At 43.2% G+C, this 22642-nt stretch overlaps 1 protein-coding gene across 3 annotated transcripts in view; it reads left to right on the top strand.

The window, feature by feature from the left end:
• LOC145410985 (uncharacterized) overlaps positions 1-22642 on the top strand; it is a 46914-nt gene that overhangs the window by 13727 nt on the left and 10545 nt on the right. For all 3 annotated transcript variants that reach the window (XM_080281043.1, XM_080281042.1, XM_080281044.1), the window contains 3 exons: positions 12905-13010; positions 13533-13639; positions 14254-14426. In XM_080281043.1, coding sequence (XP_080137169.1) covers positions 12905-13010; positions 13533-13639; positions 14254-14426 — 386 coding nt within the window. The remainder of the gene's footprint in view (positions 1-12904; positions 13011-13532; positions 13640-14253; positions 14427-22642) is intronic.

Raw genomic sequence — 22642 nt, 5'->3', positions numbered from 1 at the left:
CAAAAAAATATCTGTAAAATAATGCAAGGGAGGCAACATTCTTCTTACTTGCAGGGGAGGTAGTTTGCATGTAATGACAGGGTTGTTAATGATTCTAACAGCTTTGTTCTGAATTTTGTCTAATTGTCTTAATGCAACCTCTCTACAACCTTTCCACAAGGGTGAGCAATATTCAAGCTGAAAGCGCACATGACTATTATAAATTATAGCTAACTGCTCATCGATGAAGGAGTTACGGACTCTGTACAATAATCCAAGTTTCTTTGAGGCGGTTTTAGCAAGTGATCTGACATGAGAGGTCCAGCTGAGGGCACTGTTATGTGAGATGCCAAGAATTTCAATACTTTTGGAGATGGGAATATTAGTAGCACTAAAGGTAATGTACGAATCTGGCAATATCTATCTATTAGTAAACTGTATATATTTAGTTTTACTAACATTAAAAGAGACAAGGTTGTTTTGTCCCCATTCACTGATCGTAGATAGATCTTGATTTATGGAGATGGCTGTACTGAGTTGAGAGGTAGAGATATTAGACTTTGTAAATGGGTGTCTGAGTGTGAATGAGCTATGTAGTGTTGAGTCATCTGCATATGAGTGAATGGGATTGTGGGTGACAGATAAGAGATCATTAATATGAACCAGAAATAGAGTTGGTGCCAGAACTGATCCTTGCGGCACGCTGGCGTTAACTGAGTGGAAATTGGAATATACATCATCTACTTTTACTCTTATTTTCCAGTCACTAAGATAAGAAGAAATCAAAGGAACAAAAGACGTTAGTCCATAGCAAGGGAGTTTGGACAGCAGGGAACGGTGCCATATTCTGTCGAAAGCTTTAGAGATATCAAGAGCTACTGCATGAGTTTCTCCAAAAAGATCAATTGATTGATGGATGGTATGAGTTAAGAGATTGAGTATGTCAATGGTGGATCTTTCATGGTGAAAACCATATTGTCTATCACTAATTAAGTAGCTGGATTCAAGATGTTTAACAATGTGCTTATTAATTCAAGTTTCAAATACCTTACCAAGAGAACATGTGACAGCTATTGGTCTGTAATCGGAGGGGTCAGACGAACTTCCTTTCTTCGGAATTGGGTGGATATTGGCTTCTTTCCATGAATTTGGGAATAAAGAAGTACGTATGCATAGTCTGAATAATTTAGCTAGGACAGAGGCAAATTCAGGGGAACACTTTTTCAAAACAATTGGCAGAATTCCATATGGACCTGGAGCTTTGTTGGTAGGTAAATTGTCTAGGATGGATTTTATGTATCTTGTGTGTATTTTAAGTGGGGCAATTTTGGGAGAATCAAGTTCCAGTACTGGGACATTCTGGCTGGTATCGTCTATGGTAGAGTTTCTGGCAAAGGTACTGGCAAAAATATCTGCTTTCCCACGCGGGTCATTTGTAATGTTGCCATCTGAAGATTTTAGTGGGAGAATGGATGATGACTTGTTAAAGTTATTATTGAAAGAATTAAGAGTTGACCAGAATATTCTATTGTCATTAGGGCTGTTCAGTAGTTTTGATGCTTGCTTTTGAAGAAAGTTTGATTTAGATAGATTTATTACAGCTTTTGCATGATTTCTAGCAATTTTAAATTGGGAGAGTGATTCAGATATTTTTTATTTTAAGTAAGAGTTATATGCTAATGACTTTTGGGCTGTTGCTCTAGCACAGTTGCCATCAAACCATTTTGGAGAGTTTGATCTTTTAGTGAACTGTTGACTTGGTATGAATAAATCCATACCAGCTAGTATTAAGTCACGGGACTGGGTAGAATTGGGATCACTAAAGAAGAAAGACTGCCATGGAATGTCAGCAAGATAATTTCTAAATCCATCCCAGTCTGCCCTATCAAAGTGCCATCGGGTCACCCTGACAGGTTCAGGACGGGGAGGTGTGGGAGGGTTAGCTAATGAGGCTTTGATGAGATTGTGGTCAGAGGATCCAAGTGGTGACAGTACCTCTATCCTGTATTGATCTGGATTATTTGTCAAGAATAAATCCAAGAGATGGGTATTATGGCCAGGATTATCAGGTATTCTGGTTGGTTGCTTTACCAACTGGGTGAGATTAAACGACTCTGCAAACAGCTCGCACTCTAGACCAGCGTCGTCAGTCCGGGCAGAATGCAATAACCATTCAACATTATGTATGTTAAAATCACCCAAAATGGTAATTTCGGTGCCAAGGGCAAGGTTAAGGTTGCTCAACTGAGTGGATATGGAATCAAATACACTGGGTTCTGAAGAAGCATTAGGGGAACGATAAACTACACAATTATATTTGGTAATGTTTTGACAATTTAGTTTATATAATGAGTAATCAAAACTGGATGAAGTGAAGTTTAAAAGTGTCAACTGCATATTGGGATTTGATATAAGAATAGGTGCCGCCCTTGTTACGGAAGTTTGTAAGGAGAGATACACATAGTTGATAAGAGACAGATACATATAGACGGATAAGAATATATATATATACAGTATAGACAGATAGAGACATGGATGGATAGATAAACAGATAGGCAGATAGATATAGATAAGAGAGATACATATAGATGGATAAGAATACAGTATATATATACAGTATAGATAGATAGAGACATGGATAGACAGATAAACAGATAGGCAGATAGATATAGATAAGATAGACAGATAAGAATATATATATATATATATATATATATATATATATATATATATATATATCGGACAAGAACCCATGCACTCAACATGGTATGGCCAATCTTAAATGTCAGGACCAACTTGTTGGTTCACTGAAAGCAGTGATGAGAAATAGGGAGGTGAGTATGGAAGTTAAGAAGTCACTGTATGATAGTATTGTGATCCCTACCCTGATGTATGGAAGCGAGGCGTGGACCTTGCAAGAGGGGAACAAGTCAAGAGTGAGAGCAGTGGAAATGAGTTACTTGAGAGGAGTATGTGGAATGACTGGGAGGGACAGGTTGACGAATGAAGAAGTGAAGGAACGTTGTGGGGTGGATGTGGATGGGAAGATTAGGAGAAATACACTGACGTGGTTTGGACATGTGGAGAGAATGGAGAATGAAAGACTGACTAAGAGGGTGTATGTAGGTGAGGTGGAGGGAGGGAGAGGGAGGGGTAGACCGAGGATGAGGTGGAGGGATGGAGTTGAGAGGTATATGAGGGAGGGGGGGGTGAGTTGGGGGGAGGGCAGTCAAATGGTGGGTGACAGAGTGACTTGGAGGTGTTTTGTCTGCGGCAACCCTTTGCGGGATTAGGGCGTCAGGCTATAGATAGATAGACAACTTGCCTAGCCCCAGGCTCCTACGCTCCTCATGGGGAAACATAGGATTGGATGATGGATGGATGGAGAGAGAGAGAGAGAGAGATGAACAGATAGTCCGTCCCTCCCTTCCTCTTTTGAGGGAACAAATTTGTAGGCTTGTAGCCTTTGGTTCCTTCTTTGATGCATTAAAAAAAAAAAAAAATCCTGATACAGTACTTCTTCACTTAGCACTGTAGGTGAAAGCTGTTAACTGAGGGCAGTTTTCCAGTAACAAAAATTATATTCTTAGATACACCAATCAAAACTGTTGAGAAAACAAGCCTTCACCTACTGGATACAGTGTCTCTAGTGTCTGGTTATCTGGCAAAATCACTGGCCAGCCATCCCCAGCTGAAGGGTTAATAACATGGGTGATTTGCAAGTGCTTGTGAGTGTAGTGCAGTGATTCCCCAAGTGCTCGTGAGTGTAGTGCAGTGATTCTCAAACATATTTTCACCTCATCTCCCACTTGCTAGGATCTTAACGTCCTCATGGCCCCCCTTCAGTTTTCTCTCAAGCCCCTCACAAATAATGATGAAGAAAACTGTTTTGGTGCTTTCCATTAACTGTAACATTTACAACTACTGTATCAGTCAGAATGAATATTTTGTTACATATCACTGGGATGGATGACACTCGTTTGCTTTCAGTCATCCACCTGATTCAAGGCTGAGTCACTGATAATGCCCATCTTATATTTGGGTCCACATCCAATCAGTTTTGGCTTTTACTTTTTATGTGTAGATGGGTTGAGAAACCAGATTCACATAAATATGTTTTGGAAAACGGCAAGAGGACTCTAAGTGCAATTTCACTAACTTCTGGAAATGACTGATACATGGAGCACCAGAACAGTCAACTGGGGTCATGGCTGAGAGGAACATTACAACAGGGAGAGAGGCATTCACACTTCCACCCTGTACGCAGTTCTAAGTCTGTTGGAAGAATCCCTTCTATAGAGGTGAATAAGACTTTTTATGTGGTTTGCTCAGTAACAAGTTCACTCCTGCATATTGCACATAGTGCTGCCACTTGGGCATATTTTTTCTGCTTGCTCACTGGTGCAGCAGTGTTGAAACATAGCAAGTATATGCTGGAGCAAGGGGGAGTAAGACAACAAGTTTAAACGTGTGGCCTCCCTCAATGTGTGTAAGGCAGACAGAGTCTGATTTACTACTTACACTAGTCTGCCATGGCCCCCTAAAATCCTGCCATGGCCCCAAAGCCATGGCTCCTAGTTTGAGAACCAGAAAGAGGTGCCTGGAGGTTTTTTTAACATGTACAGTAAAACCTCAATATAACGGACTTCAATAGACCGGAATTCGCTTTTCTCAGGCTTGAGGAGCTACTGGACTAAATTCCTATATATAGGAAAAAGTCTGATAATGCCAGAAACAGTCCGGACTGTCTGACCACTTCAGCTATGTTCACCACAATAAGGTAAATAAAAGACATGTTTATCAGTGTGCAGTACAGTATTATTATATATACAGTATTATACCATTTGATTAATGAGGCGAAGTTATAACACAGTACACTACCACAACAGTAGTCAAAACTGTTTAAAAACTGTTCATGCGATCTGGACTAATGTCTGATATATTGGAAAAAGTCCGGATTAGGAGCGGGAAGTCCGGATGTCGTTTTTATCGGAATTTCACATTTTTTGGAATGGTTTGGGCCCCAATTAGTCCGTTATAGTGAGGTCATACTGTATTACCATCAAGAGAAGTAAGCTAGTCATCTACCCTTAACCTCTTCACGCCGGGGGTTTTCTAATGTCACACGCTTCTCCCTACAGGGGATCCGTGATTTTGGAAAAATTACCCTTACTTCAAACCCTAATATCTGCCAGACTATAAAAGCAAGAGAAAAAATTAAAGATACATAAGACTCACCAACTTTTCCTCTTTCAAATGAAAGTATCCCCACGTCTTCTGGTGGTCCCGTTGATATGTTAAAGTTCTAAGGCTGGCAGGAAGACGCTTGCAGCTATACACGTCAACCAGCGTTGCTCCGTGCCCAAAATCGCGACGGCTATACACGTCAACTGGCGTTGCTCCGTGCCCAAAATCGTGATGGCTATACACGTCAGCCAGCGCGTAGGGGTTAAAGGTAGTGGCCTGAAGAGTAGGTTGTAGCACCAGCCAATCAAGGTAGTACTCCAAAGAGGAATGGGAATGCTGGTGATAGGGACAGCTGAAGCTCCAGTTTCACTAGCTGCTAGAATATCTGACCATCCCACTTTGCTGACCTTTTCAGTGTGATACTAACATGGAAAGTAGACCAGCATACTCTCCCAAACACTTTCCTCTATCTCATGCACTACCCTATATGCGCTTTACGTATCACATAACGTGCCCCATTAATTATGGGGGTTGATACCAGCAAAGGTGGTATGGTCAGAAAATTTTGCCCTCGCTACCTAGTAGCAGGCCTATAGAATGGAGGCGTGATAAGGGCTCCGCCAACACAGATTTGAGGGCTGGGATGGGACTCGAACCTGTGCTAGCGGGTACAGGGCACTGTGGTTCCCTGGCCACTACTCCTGCCCAATAGAGAGGGGCCTGAACCTGGGAGCAGTGCCCCAGGAGGCTGCCCTATCAGTGGGTGTATAATGACGGGGCAGTTACAGTGCCAAGGCGTGCTTGGAGGGTGTCCCTGTAGCTGTCCTGGCAGGGTGCCCCAAGGCCACTGCCCCAGCCACTGGTCATGGCTGGTGGGCTATGGGTCCCAGATCCTATGCCTGGACTTGGGAATGTGCTGGTGGGTGGGGCCTGTGGTCTGTCTCTCCCCATTAGTTTTTACCAATTATGACAAAAAAAAAGAGGGAATCAAAGCAAGCCTAAGGAAACTAAATCACCCAAAGGGATGAGAGTGGCATCATGCAATGTGGGAAGTTTGAGGGGTACAGCTAGGGAAGCGGCTGGGGCGTTGAGTAGGAGGTGGGTGGATGTTGGATGTGTGCAAAAAGTCAGACATAGGGGATCAGCCAGAATGATTACCGGGAGGGATTGTCATTACAAGTTATTTTGGCTGAGAAGGGCAGATGGATATGGTGGTGTGGGTGTGTTAGTTAAGGAGAAATGGGTGGAATATGTCATGAATATAACGAGAGTAAGTGACAAGTCAGTGAATGTACAGCGAGGTTGGATGGTGAGGAATTGGAAAATGTGAGTACGTTTAAGTACTTGGGTAGTGTGATGAGTAAGGATGGAGGTTTGGAGGGTGAAGTGCTTGAAAGGGTACAGCAGGGAAGAAAGGTTGCTGGTTTCTTGAAAGGAGTGATAAGAAACAGGGAAGTGAGCATGGAAGTGAAAAAGTTACTACATGACAGTATTGTGATACCAACTCTAACGTATGGAAGTGAAGCTTGGACGTTGTTGGAAGGACACAAGTCAAGAGTGAGAGCAGTGGAAATGAGATATTTAAGAGGAGTCTGTGGAGTCACATGGAGAGACAGGCTGACAAATGAGGATATAAAGGAGCATTGTGGTGTGGATGTGGATGTGATAGGAAGCGTTAGAAGGAATACAGTGAGGTGGTTTGGCTATGTGGAGAGGATGGAGGGCGAAAGACTGACGAAGAGAGTGTATGTGAGTGAGGTGGAGGGAGGGAGAGGGAGGCCGAGGATGAGATGGAGGGATGGGGTGGAGAGGTATATGAGAGAGGGGGGTGTGAGTTGGGAGCAGGGCAGTGAAATGGCGGGGGACAGGGTGATGTGGAGACAATTTGTTTGTGGCAACCCCGAATGGGATTGAGGCATCTGGCAATAGATAGATAGATAGAAATGACACGATAATAGTAGTGAACATTTTCTACGGTGAGATAATGTTTTCATTTATACTGGCATATGCTCCACAGGCAGGCTTGGATGAGGTAGAGAAGGATAGATTCTGGAATGACTTAACCCTCAACAGGTGGGCGATGCTGCCTAACGTCTGTGTGTGAGAAGACAGGCATCGTTATGTAACATCCGGCTACTTTCTGTCCTAATTTATTAGTGAAATTGGGCGATATGGCATCCTTGTCACCTACCACCCTAACCTCTTCCCAACCATGCTTTGAACAAGTAAAATGTATGTACATAAGTTGCAGTGTTATAAGAGTTCATGTAATATGGAATACAGTAAGCTCGCCCCTAATGCGAGGGTTTTGTTCCAACCGTGGTGCATTCGGCGTGAAACTGCTTAAGTTTTAACTACTCCTTATTTTGCTCCCTAGACCCCCTAAATGTGGTGTTTTGCTGTTATCTGCCATTGGTAATCAATATGAAGCACTTTTAAGTGGTTAGAAGGTTTATTGAAAGTTATAATTTACAAATACAGTACTGCACAGCAAAACTTCAACACACAAATACATAAACCCAAGGCAACGCTCCGATGCCGATTGGTTTCGGGACAATTCGTCGTCAAGTCAATTCGCCATCACAACAATAACAAGACAATTCCCTGTCATTAATGAAGGCAGCTGTGAGTGATGCTAAAATATAATTCAAAGGCGAAATAAGTATATTTATAGAATGACGGGGAATTGTTCAGGGTGCGAATTGTCCTGATGGGGAATCGTCCATGTTTTGACAGGGAATTGTGTGACGGCGAACTGACTTGACAGAGAATTGTCTTGGAACCCGCCGATCATGGGTTATCATAATTACAGAACAGGTTAACTGGTTACAAGGCTTTATTTAACGCTTTAACTTTATTTAAGTGCTTTAACTTACATACCAGAACAGTAAATATTTAACTTACAAATACAGTACCGTGGAAAATCAGTGCAGCAAATCTTTAATGAAAAGGCAATATTCCGACGCCTATCAGGCAAACTGGTTATAAGACTTTATTTCTTGCTTTAACGTTATTTACTAGTATTTTAACTTGTACATAAACTTACCAGAACGATAATGTAAATATTCAACTTACAAATACAGTACTGAGGAAAAGCTGTACAGCGAATCACATGAGCACGTGATCAAAACAAACCATGTAGGCTGCGCAGAGATTTGAGGATTTGGCCTTTCAAAGGCCTCTCGCGTAAATTTATAGTTTTCAAAATGGTTCTTTAACATCACGTTGTCTTATATGTATCCCAGCACTAACTGCGTGTAATTGCACGCGCTTTCGGCGAGAATGTGTTTGGGGTGAGCTTACTGTATAAGGTTGTAAGTTTTATTGTAATATGTGTTCAAGTAAAACAGAAAACACATACATAAGATTTTGAAGACATCAAACAGAATAAATAATGCATAAATGATAAATTTCGTGTTCACTGGTGAAGAAAAAGAAAATGAATCAAGAGTCAGCTACCCTCGCCCCAAGCGCACCTGGTGATAAGCTGCCTGCCCGCACTCCTCCCTCGCTTCTCCCCTCCTCCTACAGCCAGCAGAGACATACTACCATGTAACACCTCTTACCTTTGTTTTTCATTCATTTTCATCGATTTATGCATGTTTAAGCTTATTCCTTGATACTTTATTTTTCCAAAAATATGCCACCCCACGGTCATATAATTGATACGTTGCCCGCCCATAAGGAGTTAATACATGTAGTAAGTGGTATCGGGGATGATGAAACTGTAGGTTTTTGAGGGGACTTAAATGGTCATGTAGGTGAAGCAGCTCAAGGATTTGAAGGAGTACATGGAGGATGTGCATATGGTACAAGAAATGAAGAGGAAAGGATACTTGAGTTTGGGGAGGCAATGAACATGATTGTGTGCAATGCACATTTTAGGAAAAGAGAGTAGGTTGATTACATATGAATCTGGGGGAAATTGCAGCCAGATACACTATTTCCTCATCAGGAGGGCTGGCAGGAGGTTAGTGAAGAATGTTGAAGTTATAGGGAGCGAAGAGTGTGTCCAGCAACATAAGTTATTGATATGTGATATGGTGCTTAACCCATCCACTTCTGGGGTGTTTTTTTGGGATGGATGTCCCAGACATGAGGATTTTGAGATATATAAAGAGATTTTTTTTTTTTTTTTTAAATAAAATACTCCATACCAAAAAATAGACCATAATTTTCTGTAAACAAATTTTTTTTTGAGCTGTCAATACCTGTGATGCTGGAGTTGCTCCAGTGCCAGACACATGCCACTGGGTACTGTATAATGATAAACTATTTATTTATTTTTTATTTTTTATTTTTTTTAATTTAAATACTAGCACCTTCATTTTCACTTTCATCTGACAACATATCTGAGTCATCAGACATTGCTTCTATCAGATTCAAATAGTAATTACAGCAGCTAAAGGCTGCCTTGGCAGTGGTAAATTTGTATCTCACACTTCGACATACTGTACTATTCTGGTGAGTGACAAAAATAAGACAATAAAATAGTCATTCCAAGATGGCCACACCTCAGTACTGCATTGCCACCTCCTGATACATGAACCATTATTGGGTCACCAGTACTGGCATGAAAAAGTCCAGAACACTATACATGCCACCCGATGGCTAGACATTTTTTTTTCTGGCACGTATACATGACACACGATGTGAAAGGATTAAGGAGTGGGTGATGAAAAAGAGGACCTATGCACCTAAGGAGAATAATATGGAAGTTGAAAAACCAAGCAGTAAGGGATGCCTTCTATAGCGAGATGAGAGTGATGGCTGAACAAGGAGTCGTTGACAGAAGTGTTAATGAACAGTGGAGAGCTCTCAAGAACAACCTCCTGAGAGTTACTGATTCACTGTCTGGATGGACAAGGGGCCCACCAAAACATAATATAACTTGGTGGTGGGATGAGGGTGTAGTAGCTGCAGTTAAGGAGAAAAGAAGGCTTTTCTGGGAAAGGAAAAAGGGTAGTAACAAAGAGGAATACTTGGCTGCCAAGCATAGGGCTAGAAAAGAGGTTTACTGGGCAAATTCTGAGTGTCAGAGACTTTTACTTGATAACCTAAATAGTCTGGAAAGGAAGAATATGATATTTAAGGTGGCAAATCAGTTGAAGAGGGATGACAGGGATATCATGGGTGATCAGTGTGTGAAGAATGATGAAGGAACGGTAGAAAGGGTATTAAAGATACCTGGCGAGAGCATTACAGCCGGTTGTTGAATGAGGAGTTTGACTGGGACAGGGAAGGTTTGGAGCCAGCAGATCCAGTGTTTGGCCCTTGGCCTTTGAATGACATTGCTCCTCTGAGCAGGGCAACTGGCAGGATGCAGGTGGGGAAGGCAGCAGGTGTGTCTGGGTTAACTGCTGAAATGTTGAAAGCCTCAGGGGATGCAGGAGTGAGGTTAGTCACTGACTTGATAAATACAATTATGTATGAGGGTGCTGTCCCAGATGATTGGCTGAAGAGCATAATTGTAAATGTGTACAAAGGGAGGGGTGATGTCCTGGAAAGGGGAAATTATAGATGCATAAAACGTGACTCTACATTGAGTGACAAGCCAAATGGTTTCCTGTACACCAGGAAACCATTTACTATGCTGGGTGGTAACCATATAACCAAATTTTGGCGCCTGGTGGTTCAGCGGGTAATTATTGCGCTCCAATTGGATTGAGCCGGTGAAGGTTTATCCAAGGGGTGGTTGGGGTTTATTGCTAATGTAATGCCACTCAGGGATGAGTGAGGCTGGTCACTCTCATCTTAAATGTCAGGACCAACTTGCCTAGCCCCAGGCTCCTAAGCTCCTCATGGGGCAATAGGATTGAATGATGAATGAATGAATGAATAAAACTTCTGGACCAGATAATGAAGGTAATGGAGCAAGTTCTAGAAGGTACAATTAGAGAAAGAATGAATATTGATGAGATGCAGTTTGGGTTTATGCTTTAACAGAGTCCCTAGAGAGGTGGTGAAGTGGGCAGTGAGAAAGCTTGGGATCAAGAAGTGGCAGGTTGGGGTCATTATGGCCATGTACATGGGTGCTCACACCCTGGTAAGGGTGAATGGAGATTTGAGTGATGAGTTTTCCATGAATGCTGGTGTGCATCAGAGATCAGTCTTGAGCCCCTTGTTGATTATCATGGGACTTGAAGCCCTCTCACGTTACTTCCGAAATGGACTCCTGTGGGAGAAGTTGTATGCAGATGATTTAGTGTTGACTGCAGAGATTGAAAGGGAGGCAGAGGAAAGACTTAGCAAGTGGAGAGATGGTATGGAGCACAACGGCTTAAGAATGAATGCAAATAACACAAAAGTGATGGTATCTAGGGTTGGTGGCAGTACTGTCAAAGAAAAGGGAGAGTGGCCATGTGTGATTGCCACAAGGACGTGGGAAGCAATTCCATCTTGTGCCATGTTTGTGATAAGTGGGTGCATAAGAGATGTAGTGGTATTAGAGGCAGACTGCGAGGTAATACTGATTTCATGTGTGTGTGGTGTGTCGGGGAGAGAATGTGGAGATCATCAGGTGTGAATGGACTGATCTTGCTGGTGAGCCTCTAGAGTGTGTGGAAGTGTTTTGTATATTTGGGAGACATGTTATGCACTGGAGGGGGGGCAGGAGCTAGCTCTGTGGCTAGAGTGAGGAGTGGTTGGAAGAAGTTCAGGGCGCTGCTGCATCTCCTGACATTGAGAGGCTCTCCCTCCATGCAAAGGGATCTTTGTAAGCGGCATGTGTTAGGAGTGTAATGCTGTATGGCCGTGAGACCTGGGCAGTAAAGGAAGAGGCTTAAACGTACAGAAATGCCAATGATTAGGTGGATGTGCAGTGCATCCCTGTGTGCGAGGCCTGGGAGGGCTAGGTTTACGATGGAAGAGAGGTAGGATGGGACTGAAGTGTATTGGTGCTGTGATGAGGAGTGATAGATTGAGGTGGTTTGGGCATGTGGAGAGGATGGGGGATGATAATTGGGTGTGGAAAGTGAGAAGTGTTAACTTCAGGGATAGGTTTGCAAGAGTTAAACCGAGAAAGACCTGGGACGAGGTCAATGAGTGTGATCTCAGGGATAAGAGACTGAATAGGGAAGTTGCCAGAGATTGAGCAGAATGGAGAGCTGCCATTAAGTGGCCAAGGCCGACGCATGCAAGCATGGTGGAGCCTTGAAAAATGAAACGAAAACAAAAACGAACTGTGTATGCCTAGCCTATGGCCTCTACATATCCATCCATCCATTGCCAGATGCCACAATCCCTTAAGGGGTGGCCATTTGACTTTGAGTTATTGGTTTTATGGGAAGGGGCACTAACCCTCCACCAACCCACTTGCTGACACGTAGGAAGCACGTATGGGTTGGTTATATGGTTACCATATAAATGGTTTCTTGGCTTACAGGAAACCATTTGGCTTGTCACTCAATGTAAAGCCACCTGTAAAGGAAAGAAAATCAATAAGAAGTGACAGGAAAGATGGGAGATATAGGAAGAGAGGAGGGCAGGCACAGAAAAAGAATGATAAAGGATAAGGAAGAAGTAGGCAGCACTACATCAAGTGAGTGGATCAAAGGGGGTAATATGGGACAGGCTGTTTCCATTTACTTTACATGTTTTTCAGTCACATAATACAGTTTAATGAAGAGAAATAAGCTGGTCATTTACTTTCAAATTTGCTGAACTTCAGTATCCTAACCTTGAACTTTATCACTCCAAATGAGGTAATGTTGTTACCATTTTGTTCATTTACTTTCAGGCTCATCAACATTCATCCTTCTGGCATACCTGAACTACAGTTGGAATGGGAAGGATCACCCTCGACAGTTGATTCAGACTGGCTGTGTTTACATCTGGGCACTCAGGTAGGATTCCTTCAGTTCTATGATGGATCTTCTTTCTCCCTGCTACATGATCACCAAACAATTTTCTTCAACTTAGGACAGGCCTGTAATAGTAAAGGAGTTAATGATAGTTATAACTTACCCCTTGACTATAAAAAGTGTCTGTTTATCTATAGCATATACATCCTTCTGGGGGATGGGAAAGGAACTGAGAGAGGTTTCTGTAAGCATGCATCTCCACCACCCAGTCATATTGGTGCCTCTCACCTGCACCTCAGCTATGGATAGGCTTGGATTCAGGAGGTTAAATGAGGATCAAGAATTAATGGATTAATTGGTGTGGATGGTTATGCCTGCCAAGTGGAGTCAGGATTCCAGGGACTTGAATAGTGAGTGAATGTATGACTCATTTCATTGGGTATGCTGTTGATTCTCCCTCTGTCATTTTTATCTCTTCTGACACTAATGGTCCCTACCTCATCCCATCCGTAGGTGGGAAAATGAGTTTGAGATGATGATGATGATAATGATGTTTTGTTACAGACTGGGTTTGTTCCTCTTCACAAGGGTTGTGAAAGCTGGTCATGATCGCAGGTTTAAAAATGCCATACAGCAGCCATCTTTGTTGTGGGTTTACTGGACCCTGCAAGGTAAAATATATTGTACATGCAGTGAAATGAAAATGGTTAGGGCAGAGTTTATTCCTCAAAAAATACATCTGTGAGTAATGATGAATGTGGTGTGATTGCACATGTAAGTGATGATGATGATGATGAAACAGTGAAGATGGAAAAATAAAAAACAAATAAGATTAGTAATGTAGTATAAGTACTGTATACTCTTTTGATGAGTCAAGGATTGATGAATGAATAATATTTCTCATGTTCATCCCATCATCCGTTTTGCCACAAGAGGTCGGAGTAAGGATGTATTATAATAATAATAATAATGATAATAATAACCATTTATATTATTATTATTATTATTATTTATTATTATTATTATTATGACAGTCATGGTGGTCTTCTGGGTTTAGGCACTCTAACTGGATGTGGTGTACATCTGAGGGGTGGTTGAGGTTATTGCTCATATAATGCCACTTGTAGACAGGCAATTTGTCACCCCTCACCATAAATGTTGGGACTAAATAGCCCAGCCCTGGGCTCCTATGCTCCTTTTGGAGAAATAAAAGTTTGTTTGTAGGGTAGATAAGTAGATAGACAGCTAGATAATGATAGTGAGTATTAACCGCCATATACTCTAGGTGTATGGGTATTAGTCACTCTGCTACCAAGCCTGCTGGCCATCAAATCGCCCCATCAGAGAGCAGTTGGAACCCGTGACTATCTGGGCTGGGGTCTGTGGGTAATTGGCTTTGTGACTGAGGTGATGGCAGACTACCAGAAGACGGCATTCAGAAATGACCCTGCTAACAAGGTAAAATTGTGTGGTGGTAGCAAGAGTAATACAAGTGTTGGTGTGGGATGTCTTCACATGGCGTCACTAATATACTGTAACAAATACAGCTGGGCAGTCAGCTCCATCCATGTCCCCTGAAAGGAGGAGGATGGACTGCAAGGCAGTTTCAGCCTGCAGCTCACTAGGTTCATATACAGATCAAACTGAGGCCACAACAGTATCAAGTGTTAGATAAAATTATCTCATCACTAGGAGATCTTTGTTTTTAGCTTTGTTAGGCTGAACAAAATCACCTGGTAGAAGCATGAATAAAAATAAAGATATCATATTATAAGTGTTATTTTATCTTGGCAGGATAAATTCATTTAGAGCAGACTGTATTCACTCTCGTGGATTCGTAACTATTTTGGAGAAAATGAGTGGTGCTAGCAAGAATAAAATATACGGTAAAAGCTATCATCATTCTTTTGTGTATTAAGGCTCCAACATGCTTGCCTGCATCAGCTTAGGTCACTTAACAGGCTCTTCACACTGCTGAATCTCTTGCAGCCTCCCTATCCAGTCCCTTATCCCTGAGGTAACACTCTATGAACTCATCCCAGGTGTTTTTTGGTCTGTCACTCGCAATCCTACTCTCAAAATTCACACTTCTCACCTTCCACACATATTTGTCATCCTCCATTCATTCAACATGACAAAACCATCTCAATCAACCCCCCCTCATAAACAGCAAAATACATGAACTCACACAATTCATCAAACAACAGAACATACACATTGCCATCTTACAAGAAACAAAACTACACAGCACAGAAAACACCAACATTTCATAACTTCACCACCATTCGACAAGACCGGGCTGACGGCAGTGACGGTGGACTCATCACCCTGGTACACAAATCCATCAACTTTGCAGATACCAGTGCACACACAAAGTCACTTCTCCCCCCACATGACACCACAACAGAAATACAATCAATTAAAATACTCACTGGTAACAAATCACACATAACAATCGCTAACACATACATTCCCCCCCAATCGTCCCCCACAGTACCACACAATTACTCTCCACAGATACACCACATCACTAACATACACAACATCATCCTGGGTGGTGATTTCAAATTCCAAGTCGTCGGCCTGGCATGTCAACAACCCTGACACAGACAGAGGGCTGGTACTACAATCCCTGACAGATCATCTTTTCATACTAAACAGTCTAGACCAACATACCCATATCCCACACCAAGCCCTCTTCCTCCCATCATCTCCAGACATCACCTTCTGCTCCCCAAACCTCGCTCCCACTACATCATGGAGAGTGGTCAAAACCCTGGGTTCTGATCACCTCCCAATCATCATCACTACCAAAACCAGAATCACCCCAGCTGGCCACAAACACACATACACTGGCATGGTGCAACTGGTGTGGGACAAGTAAGAAGAGAGTGTGCAGTGTTAAACAGTTATAATTCACAGTGCAAAGGATAATTGCAGCACAACACTGGATTACTGTACATGCTTCAAATGCACCTTCACCATTGTCAGAGCCTTAGAGGAGGCAGGTTAATCTTCATGACGGTCACAGACGTCGTAAGTACCCTGTAGACTGCTAAATATTTTCCTTACTCACTTCTAATTTCTCATTCTTTGGTTCCTTTTCATTGATTGCATGGTTTCTGTCCCTTATTTGTGTGAATACGGTCTTAAATAGGTGCTGTGCTGGTCTGGCAGGGAGTTATTTAGGTGGTTTTCAAAGTTAGGTTGGGTTAGGGTCCATAAGTACCTGTCCATGGGCATTTTCCCATGTCCCTGACAAACCAAAGTCTTAGACATGCCTTTGACTTTATTACGTCGGATCTTAGAGGTATTACCGTATATACACGTACAGTATACAGTCACTGCTAACATAACGTGCGAATATTGTTCCTGGCAGGTCCCGCTTTATGAAAATTCCGCATTATACGGCCATATGTTTACATGTTAAAGGGTTTCATGGTACCCAAGCCAGCCCCAACTTCACCTTTTGGGGCAATTGTCCAGGACTTTTCCCAGGATATTTACCTACCTAAAAATGACTTCAGTACACACAAACACTGGAGGATTCCTCACCTTGAATTGAAGAGTTTGTGGGCTTCCTGGGAGGAGGGGGAGTGGGGTACCAAGGCAGGGCAGGACTCCTACTGGTCCCTAACACGGTCCTCTGGACGCACGGGCTCCACAGAGTCCTTTGTACATTTATAGAGTTGATTGGAACTCCTTCCCTCTCCTTTTGGTTGCAGTACGTGACCAGGGACCTTTCCATCATAACAAGCGCTGGGTCAGACAAATAGTTGACTTGTTGACTAGGCACTTTCTGGTGATGGCGGTGGCTGAATCGGTAAAGAGGCGCCTTGCAGTCCTAATGGACCCAGGATCGAATCCCGGCTGGGGCAGAGAACAGTTTAAGGATTTGAATTTCCTAAAAAGCAGACTTTCCTGATCTACCTGATGACCCGCCGACATGTCGTAAAAGTACCCCCGCTAATACCAATACACCAGTCCTGTATGAGACAGCCCTAGCATGTATTCAATATGGACGGTGGGTGTTAGCGCCGAAGTGGTGACATGTGGAGGTGAAGGAGGACTACTGGGCCTTGGGATAGGCCACTGTCCCCAAGAAATAGGGCCTGAGCCTTTGCCCAGAGTCGGACACGTAAAAAAAAAAATAAAAAAAATAAAATAAATAAATTACATTCTCCTCTCTCCTTCCGCCTGATCACATCAAGCTTCTGCTCCTGGGTCAAACTCTTCCGCCGTCTTGCTAAATCATGGCAGGGCAGCATGGTTAGGCTGGGTCAGGTGGCCAAATAAAAAAACAGTTAACAGCACGTGTGGAGGCAGAGAGCAGGCAGAGGGTTGACTGGAGTGACCCAGGAATCAGGGTTGCCAACCCAGATTTTCAAATGTCGCCTTGCATTTACCTAAAAGTCGCTAAAATGTCATTAACCATTTCATCAAGTCACTAATATTACTCCTCCCCCCCCCACATTTTTTGTAATCAAGCTATTGCAGTTTTTTCTACACAATATTGACAAAATAGGTCAGTATAAGTCAACAGGTCAAACATGGCCAGAGTTCCCTCCACTTTTGTTTCACGAAGTTTCTTAAATGGAAGAACTGTGTGTTGCACTCTATTAACCAATACACCGTGGGGTTGTTTTGGTGCTCCTTGTGTGTTCCGCGAGGATATTCGTGCTCCAACAGACTTTGTAAAAATATTTGCCAAAAATCAGTTATTAGTCCCCTACCCTGGGGGTAGGGGGGTTTCAAGAATACTCCCCCAGTATCCCTGCTTGTCGTACGAGGCGACTAAAAGGGTTGTGGTGGGTTAGTGCCCCACCCCGTAAAAAGAACTAACTAAAAAAGCAAATAAAGCGCCTCGGACCCGGACGGACCATACGTTGACGACTAAGGAACGGACAAAGGACATTCTGAGGGTGGGAACATGGAATGTGAGAGGAGTGAATGATGAAGTGAAAGAGAGAGAGATTGTCCAGGTGCTTGAGGATGCAAAAGTGGATATATGTGGATTGACTGAAACTAAATGGAAAGGTGAAAGGGTGAGAGAATGGGAATACAGTGTAGGTATATGTGCGGGAGTCAGTGAGAATGAGAGGGCAAGAGAGGGAGTATGTCTGATGATAAGCAAGAAGTGGAAGGAGAATATAAGAGAGTATGGAACAGTGGGTGCAAGGATTGTATGGGTGAGGATGAAAGTAGGTATACAAGCATGGGCAATTGTATGTGTGTATGCTCCAACAGAGGATCGAGTGGCAAGAGTGAAAGATGAGTTTTGGGCGAAAGTAGAAGCATGTATGGACAAGTTTGAAGGAGCGAGAGAGTGCTGTTGATTGGAGACATGAATGGCAAAGTTGGGAATCTATGAGTGGATGGAGTGGTTGGTCAGTGGGGTGTGCCAGCTGAAGTAGATGGGAATGGTAGTGCTTTGGTGGACATCTGTGCTTGTAAGGGGTTGGCAATAGCCAACACCTACTTTCGTCATAAGATGATCCACCGGTATACATGGAGAGTAATGAGGAGGATGGATGGTGAACTTGCTGAACGAAAGGCAATGATAGACTACGTGTGTGTGGATGAGCGAATGAGAAGACAAGTGTTGGATACAAGAGTGTGGAGAGGATGCGGGAATGGAGTCTCGGACCATCACTTAGTGATGGCCAAGGTAAAGATGCAAAGAAAGTGGTTGAGGAGGCAAAGGGGAAGACAGGAGGAAGCAGCTCCTGTGAGAAGAGTGGAGAAATTGCAAGATAGTGAGAAAATGACAGAGTATAAGAGCATAGTGGAAGAAAGATTGGGAAGGTATGAGCTAGAGCAGATGGAAGGGGTGGAAGATGTATGTAAGATATTCACGGAAGAGATAGGCGCAGCGTGTGAGGCGGTTTGTGGAGTGAGGAGGAGATGCAAGGGTGTGCAAGGGACAGCATGGTGGAATGATGAGGTGAAACAAGCTGTGGAACAAAAGAAGAAGGCATATGGTGAATGGTTGGCGAGTAGAGGTAGGGGAGAAGATGAGAGAGAGAAGAGAGAGGTATATGTGAGCAGGAGAAGGGAGGTTAAGAGACTGGTGAAGGAGAGTAAGAAGAAAGTGGATGAAGAGTTTGGGAGGAATCTGAGTGTGAAATGGAGGGAGAGTAAGAAATTGTTTTGGAAGGAGGTAAAGAAAGTAAAGCATTGTGAAAGGGGAAATAATAGGGGAGTGAAAGATAGGAATAATAGATTGTTGGTGGAGAAGAGAGAGAAATTCAGGAGATGGAAGGAGCACTTTGAGGATTTGTTGAATGTAGAGAGTGAGAGCAGTGTGAGTATAAGTGGTTGGGGAATGGCTGGGAGAAGAAGAGATGAGAGGAGGGAGGAAGAGATCAGTAGGGCGGAAGTAGTGGAAGCGATGAAGAAGATTAAGCTGGGAAAGGCCCCAGGAATTGATGGAGTGTGTGGTGAAATGCTTAGGTATGGGGGTGAGATTGTTGTGGAGTGGATATATATGGAAGTTGTGTAGATTGGCTTGGGAAGGGTTCCAGAGGACTGGAAATCAGGTACAATTGTTCCTCTGTATAAAGGAAAAGGGGAGAGAGAAGTATGTGGTAACCATAGGGGTATTTGCCTTCTTAGTGTGACTGGTAAAATATATGGTAGAATACTCATTGATAGGGTTAGGCATATGACAGAGGAGCTAGTTGGAGAAGAACAAGGGGGATTTAGGAAGGGAAAAGGGTGTGTAGATCAGATATTTGTTCTAAGATGTTTAGTGGAGAAGTATCTAGAGAAGGGAAGGAAAGTGTATGCTGCCTTCATGGACTTGGAGAAAGCTTATGACAGAATAGATAGGCAAGGTATGTGGAAGGTATTAAGAATATATGGAGTGGAGGGGAAATTGTTGAGTGCTGTGAAGAGTATGTACGAGGGAGCTAGGGCTACGGTGCGAGTGGATGGTGAGCTAAGTGAGTTCTTTGATCTCAATGTGGGACTGAAACAGGGGTGTGTGATGTCTCCATGGCTGTTTAATATATATATGGATGGGGTTGTAAAGGAGATGCAAGGTAGGGCAGTGGATGTGGGGCTGGCCCTAATGAACGAGGGTGAGATTTGGAAGCTTCCGGTGTTGCTGTTTGCTGATGATACAGTATTGTTGAGTGAGGATGAATGGGAGTTGCAAGGTTTGGTGAATGAATTTGGGACAGTGTGTAGGAGAAGGAAGCTGAAAGTTAATGTAATCAAAAGTAAAGTTATGGTGTTTGAGAGGAATGAAGTCACAGAGTGTGCAGTGAGGTTGGATGGTGAGGATATGGAGAATGTGAGTGCATTCAAGTACTTGGGTAGTGTGATGAGTAAGGATGGAACTTTGGGGGATGAAGTACGTGAAAGGGTACAGCAGGGAAGGAAGGTTGTTGGTACACTGAAAGCGGTGATGAGAAATAGGGAGGTGAGTATGGAAGTTAAGAAGTCACTGCATGATGGTATTGTGATCCCTACCCTGATGTATGGAAGCGAGGCGTGGACCTTGCAAGAGGGGAACAAGTCAAGAGTGAGAGCAGTGGAAATGAGTTACTTGAGAGGAGCATGTGGAGTGACGTGGAGGGACAGGTTGACGAATGAAGAAGTGAAGGAACGTTGTGGGGTAGATGTGGATGTGGTTGAGAAGATTAGGAGAAATACACTGAGGTGGTTTGGACATGTGGAGAGAATGGAGAATGAAAGACTGACTAAGAGGGTGTTTGTAGGTGAGGTGAAGGGAGGGAGAGGGAGGGGTAGACTGAGGATGAGGTGGAGGGATGGAGTTGAGAGGTATATGAGGGAGGGGGGGGTGAGTTGGGGGGAGGGTAGTCAAATGGTGGGTGACAGAGTGACTTGGAGGCGTTTTGTCTGCGGCCACCCTTTGCGGGATTAGGGCGTCGGGCTATAGATAGATAGATAGATAGATAGATATGCATATGGCACATACCTTCAGCTTTCTCCTGGGATGTTTGTTGAGCCTTTGTCGAGTACCATAGGACTTGTGGAGACTTCTGAAGTTGGGTAACGAAGTCTCCACTTTACACTTCCCGACACCCTATAATATGATTACCACAGCCTGAAATTATCACTAGAAACACTATTCTATGATTTTCATAATAGTTTGGAATCCATACTCCAAAAAAAAACACTGTGAAAGCTATGATAATTACGAGCGGGTACGAGCTTCCCACTTGCGCTCGTTCCCCGCTGGTTTTCTGTCATTTATTATACATAAAAACACTCACACTTTATATTCCTATTACTATATAACATTTATATATATCTGCAGTCTTTATCCATAAGTTTCCTTAAGTAATAGTAGTTTAGTGTCACTGTAGGCATTCAATTTCTCTCTCAGTAAAATACGTAGAGAGCCAAGGTTTCACTTTCACAGTCATAACTTCAAGTATTTGTACTCATATTCTTATATTACTAATTATTTACATTTCTGTTTACATTTTCTATTGTATTTTCAATATTTACACTTCTATTTTACTTACACTATGTTATGCACTGTCACTTGCAGTAACTTATAAAACTATATTACACTGTTCCATCATATTTACATCCACTGCTTTCACTTCTTATTTACACATAATTTACACATTATTTACATTTTCCACTTGCACTTTTAGAACTGCTTCAGGCTGTGGTAATCAAAAAACCAGGTAACGCAGAGGGGAACCTGACACTCAGCGCACTGCCAAGAGGTGCGTTTGTGCTCAGGTGTGCGTTGGGTGGTATGTGCACACACCTCGCACCTGCGGATCGCAGCCTCCCTCTTGGTTGTGGCAGGCATTTGCACCAGTCTGTGCCGATCCATGTACACCTTCTGCTCAAGTCTGTAGCGAAGCATGGCGCCTTGGAGCTGCTGCTGTCACCCTACCATATCTCTCAAGCAGCTGCTGAACACAAGTCTTGGCAAACAACCTCAGGGAGAAGGACTTGTGTGGCTTTACCTTCATCTTGTACAGGATGAAGGCGTTCAGCATCGTCATGTCAATGAGATGCAGAAAAACTTTCCTGTACCACCTAGTATTCTTCCTGAGGCAGTCGATCTCTCCAATCATCATGTCGGACTTGTCCACCAGCCACATGTTGATATTATAGTCTATGACAGCATCAGGTTTCCTCACAGGTTCGCCTGTCATACGGTCAACCTTCCCACTGTATTTCAGTTCCCCCTTGTGTACGGTGGTGCGCATGTGCACGACCCTCTTGTCATGCCACCGTATTGCCAGCATCTTCTCAGACTTGCGTAGGTGCACGTCTCCTCGCTGCGAGTTTTCTGCCTCTGGGAATTTGGGGAAGTTGGCACGATTGCTCTTCATAGTGCCGCAGGAGCCGATGCCATGCTCTGAAAGGTATTTAGCAAGTTTTGGTGCTGTATAGTAGTTGTCAGTATACAGCACATGATTCCCACCAAAATACCTTTCAAGCAGCACTTTCACTACACAGCCTGAGAAGCCAAGGGGGTGTGTTTTGTCCAGATCGACAATGCTGGCTGAATAGATGATGAAGTCAAGGATGTACCACGTCTTACAGTCGCACAGTACAAAGAACTTGATTCCAAAGCGATGGCGTTTGCTTGGAATGTACTGTACAAACCTAAGCAGCCTCTGAACAAAACCAAGGATTCGTCCATGACATCATTCTGAAAGGGGTGGAAGAATGAC

The sequence above is a fragment of the Coenobita brevimanus genome, chromosome 87 (genome assembly GCF_032717465.1).
Source record: "Coenobita brevimanus isolate Jiangsu-jjx chromosome 87, ASM3271746v2, whole genome shotgun sequence".
Taxonomy (NCBI): domain Eukaryota; kingdom Metazoa; phylum Arthropoda; class Malacostraca; order Decapoda; family Coenobitidae; genus Coenobita; species Coenobita brevimanus.
This window is presented reverse-complemented; position numbering and strand designations above follow the sequence as displayed.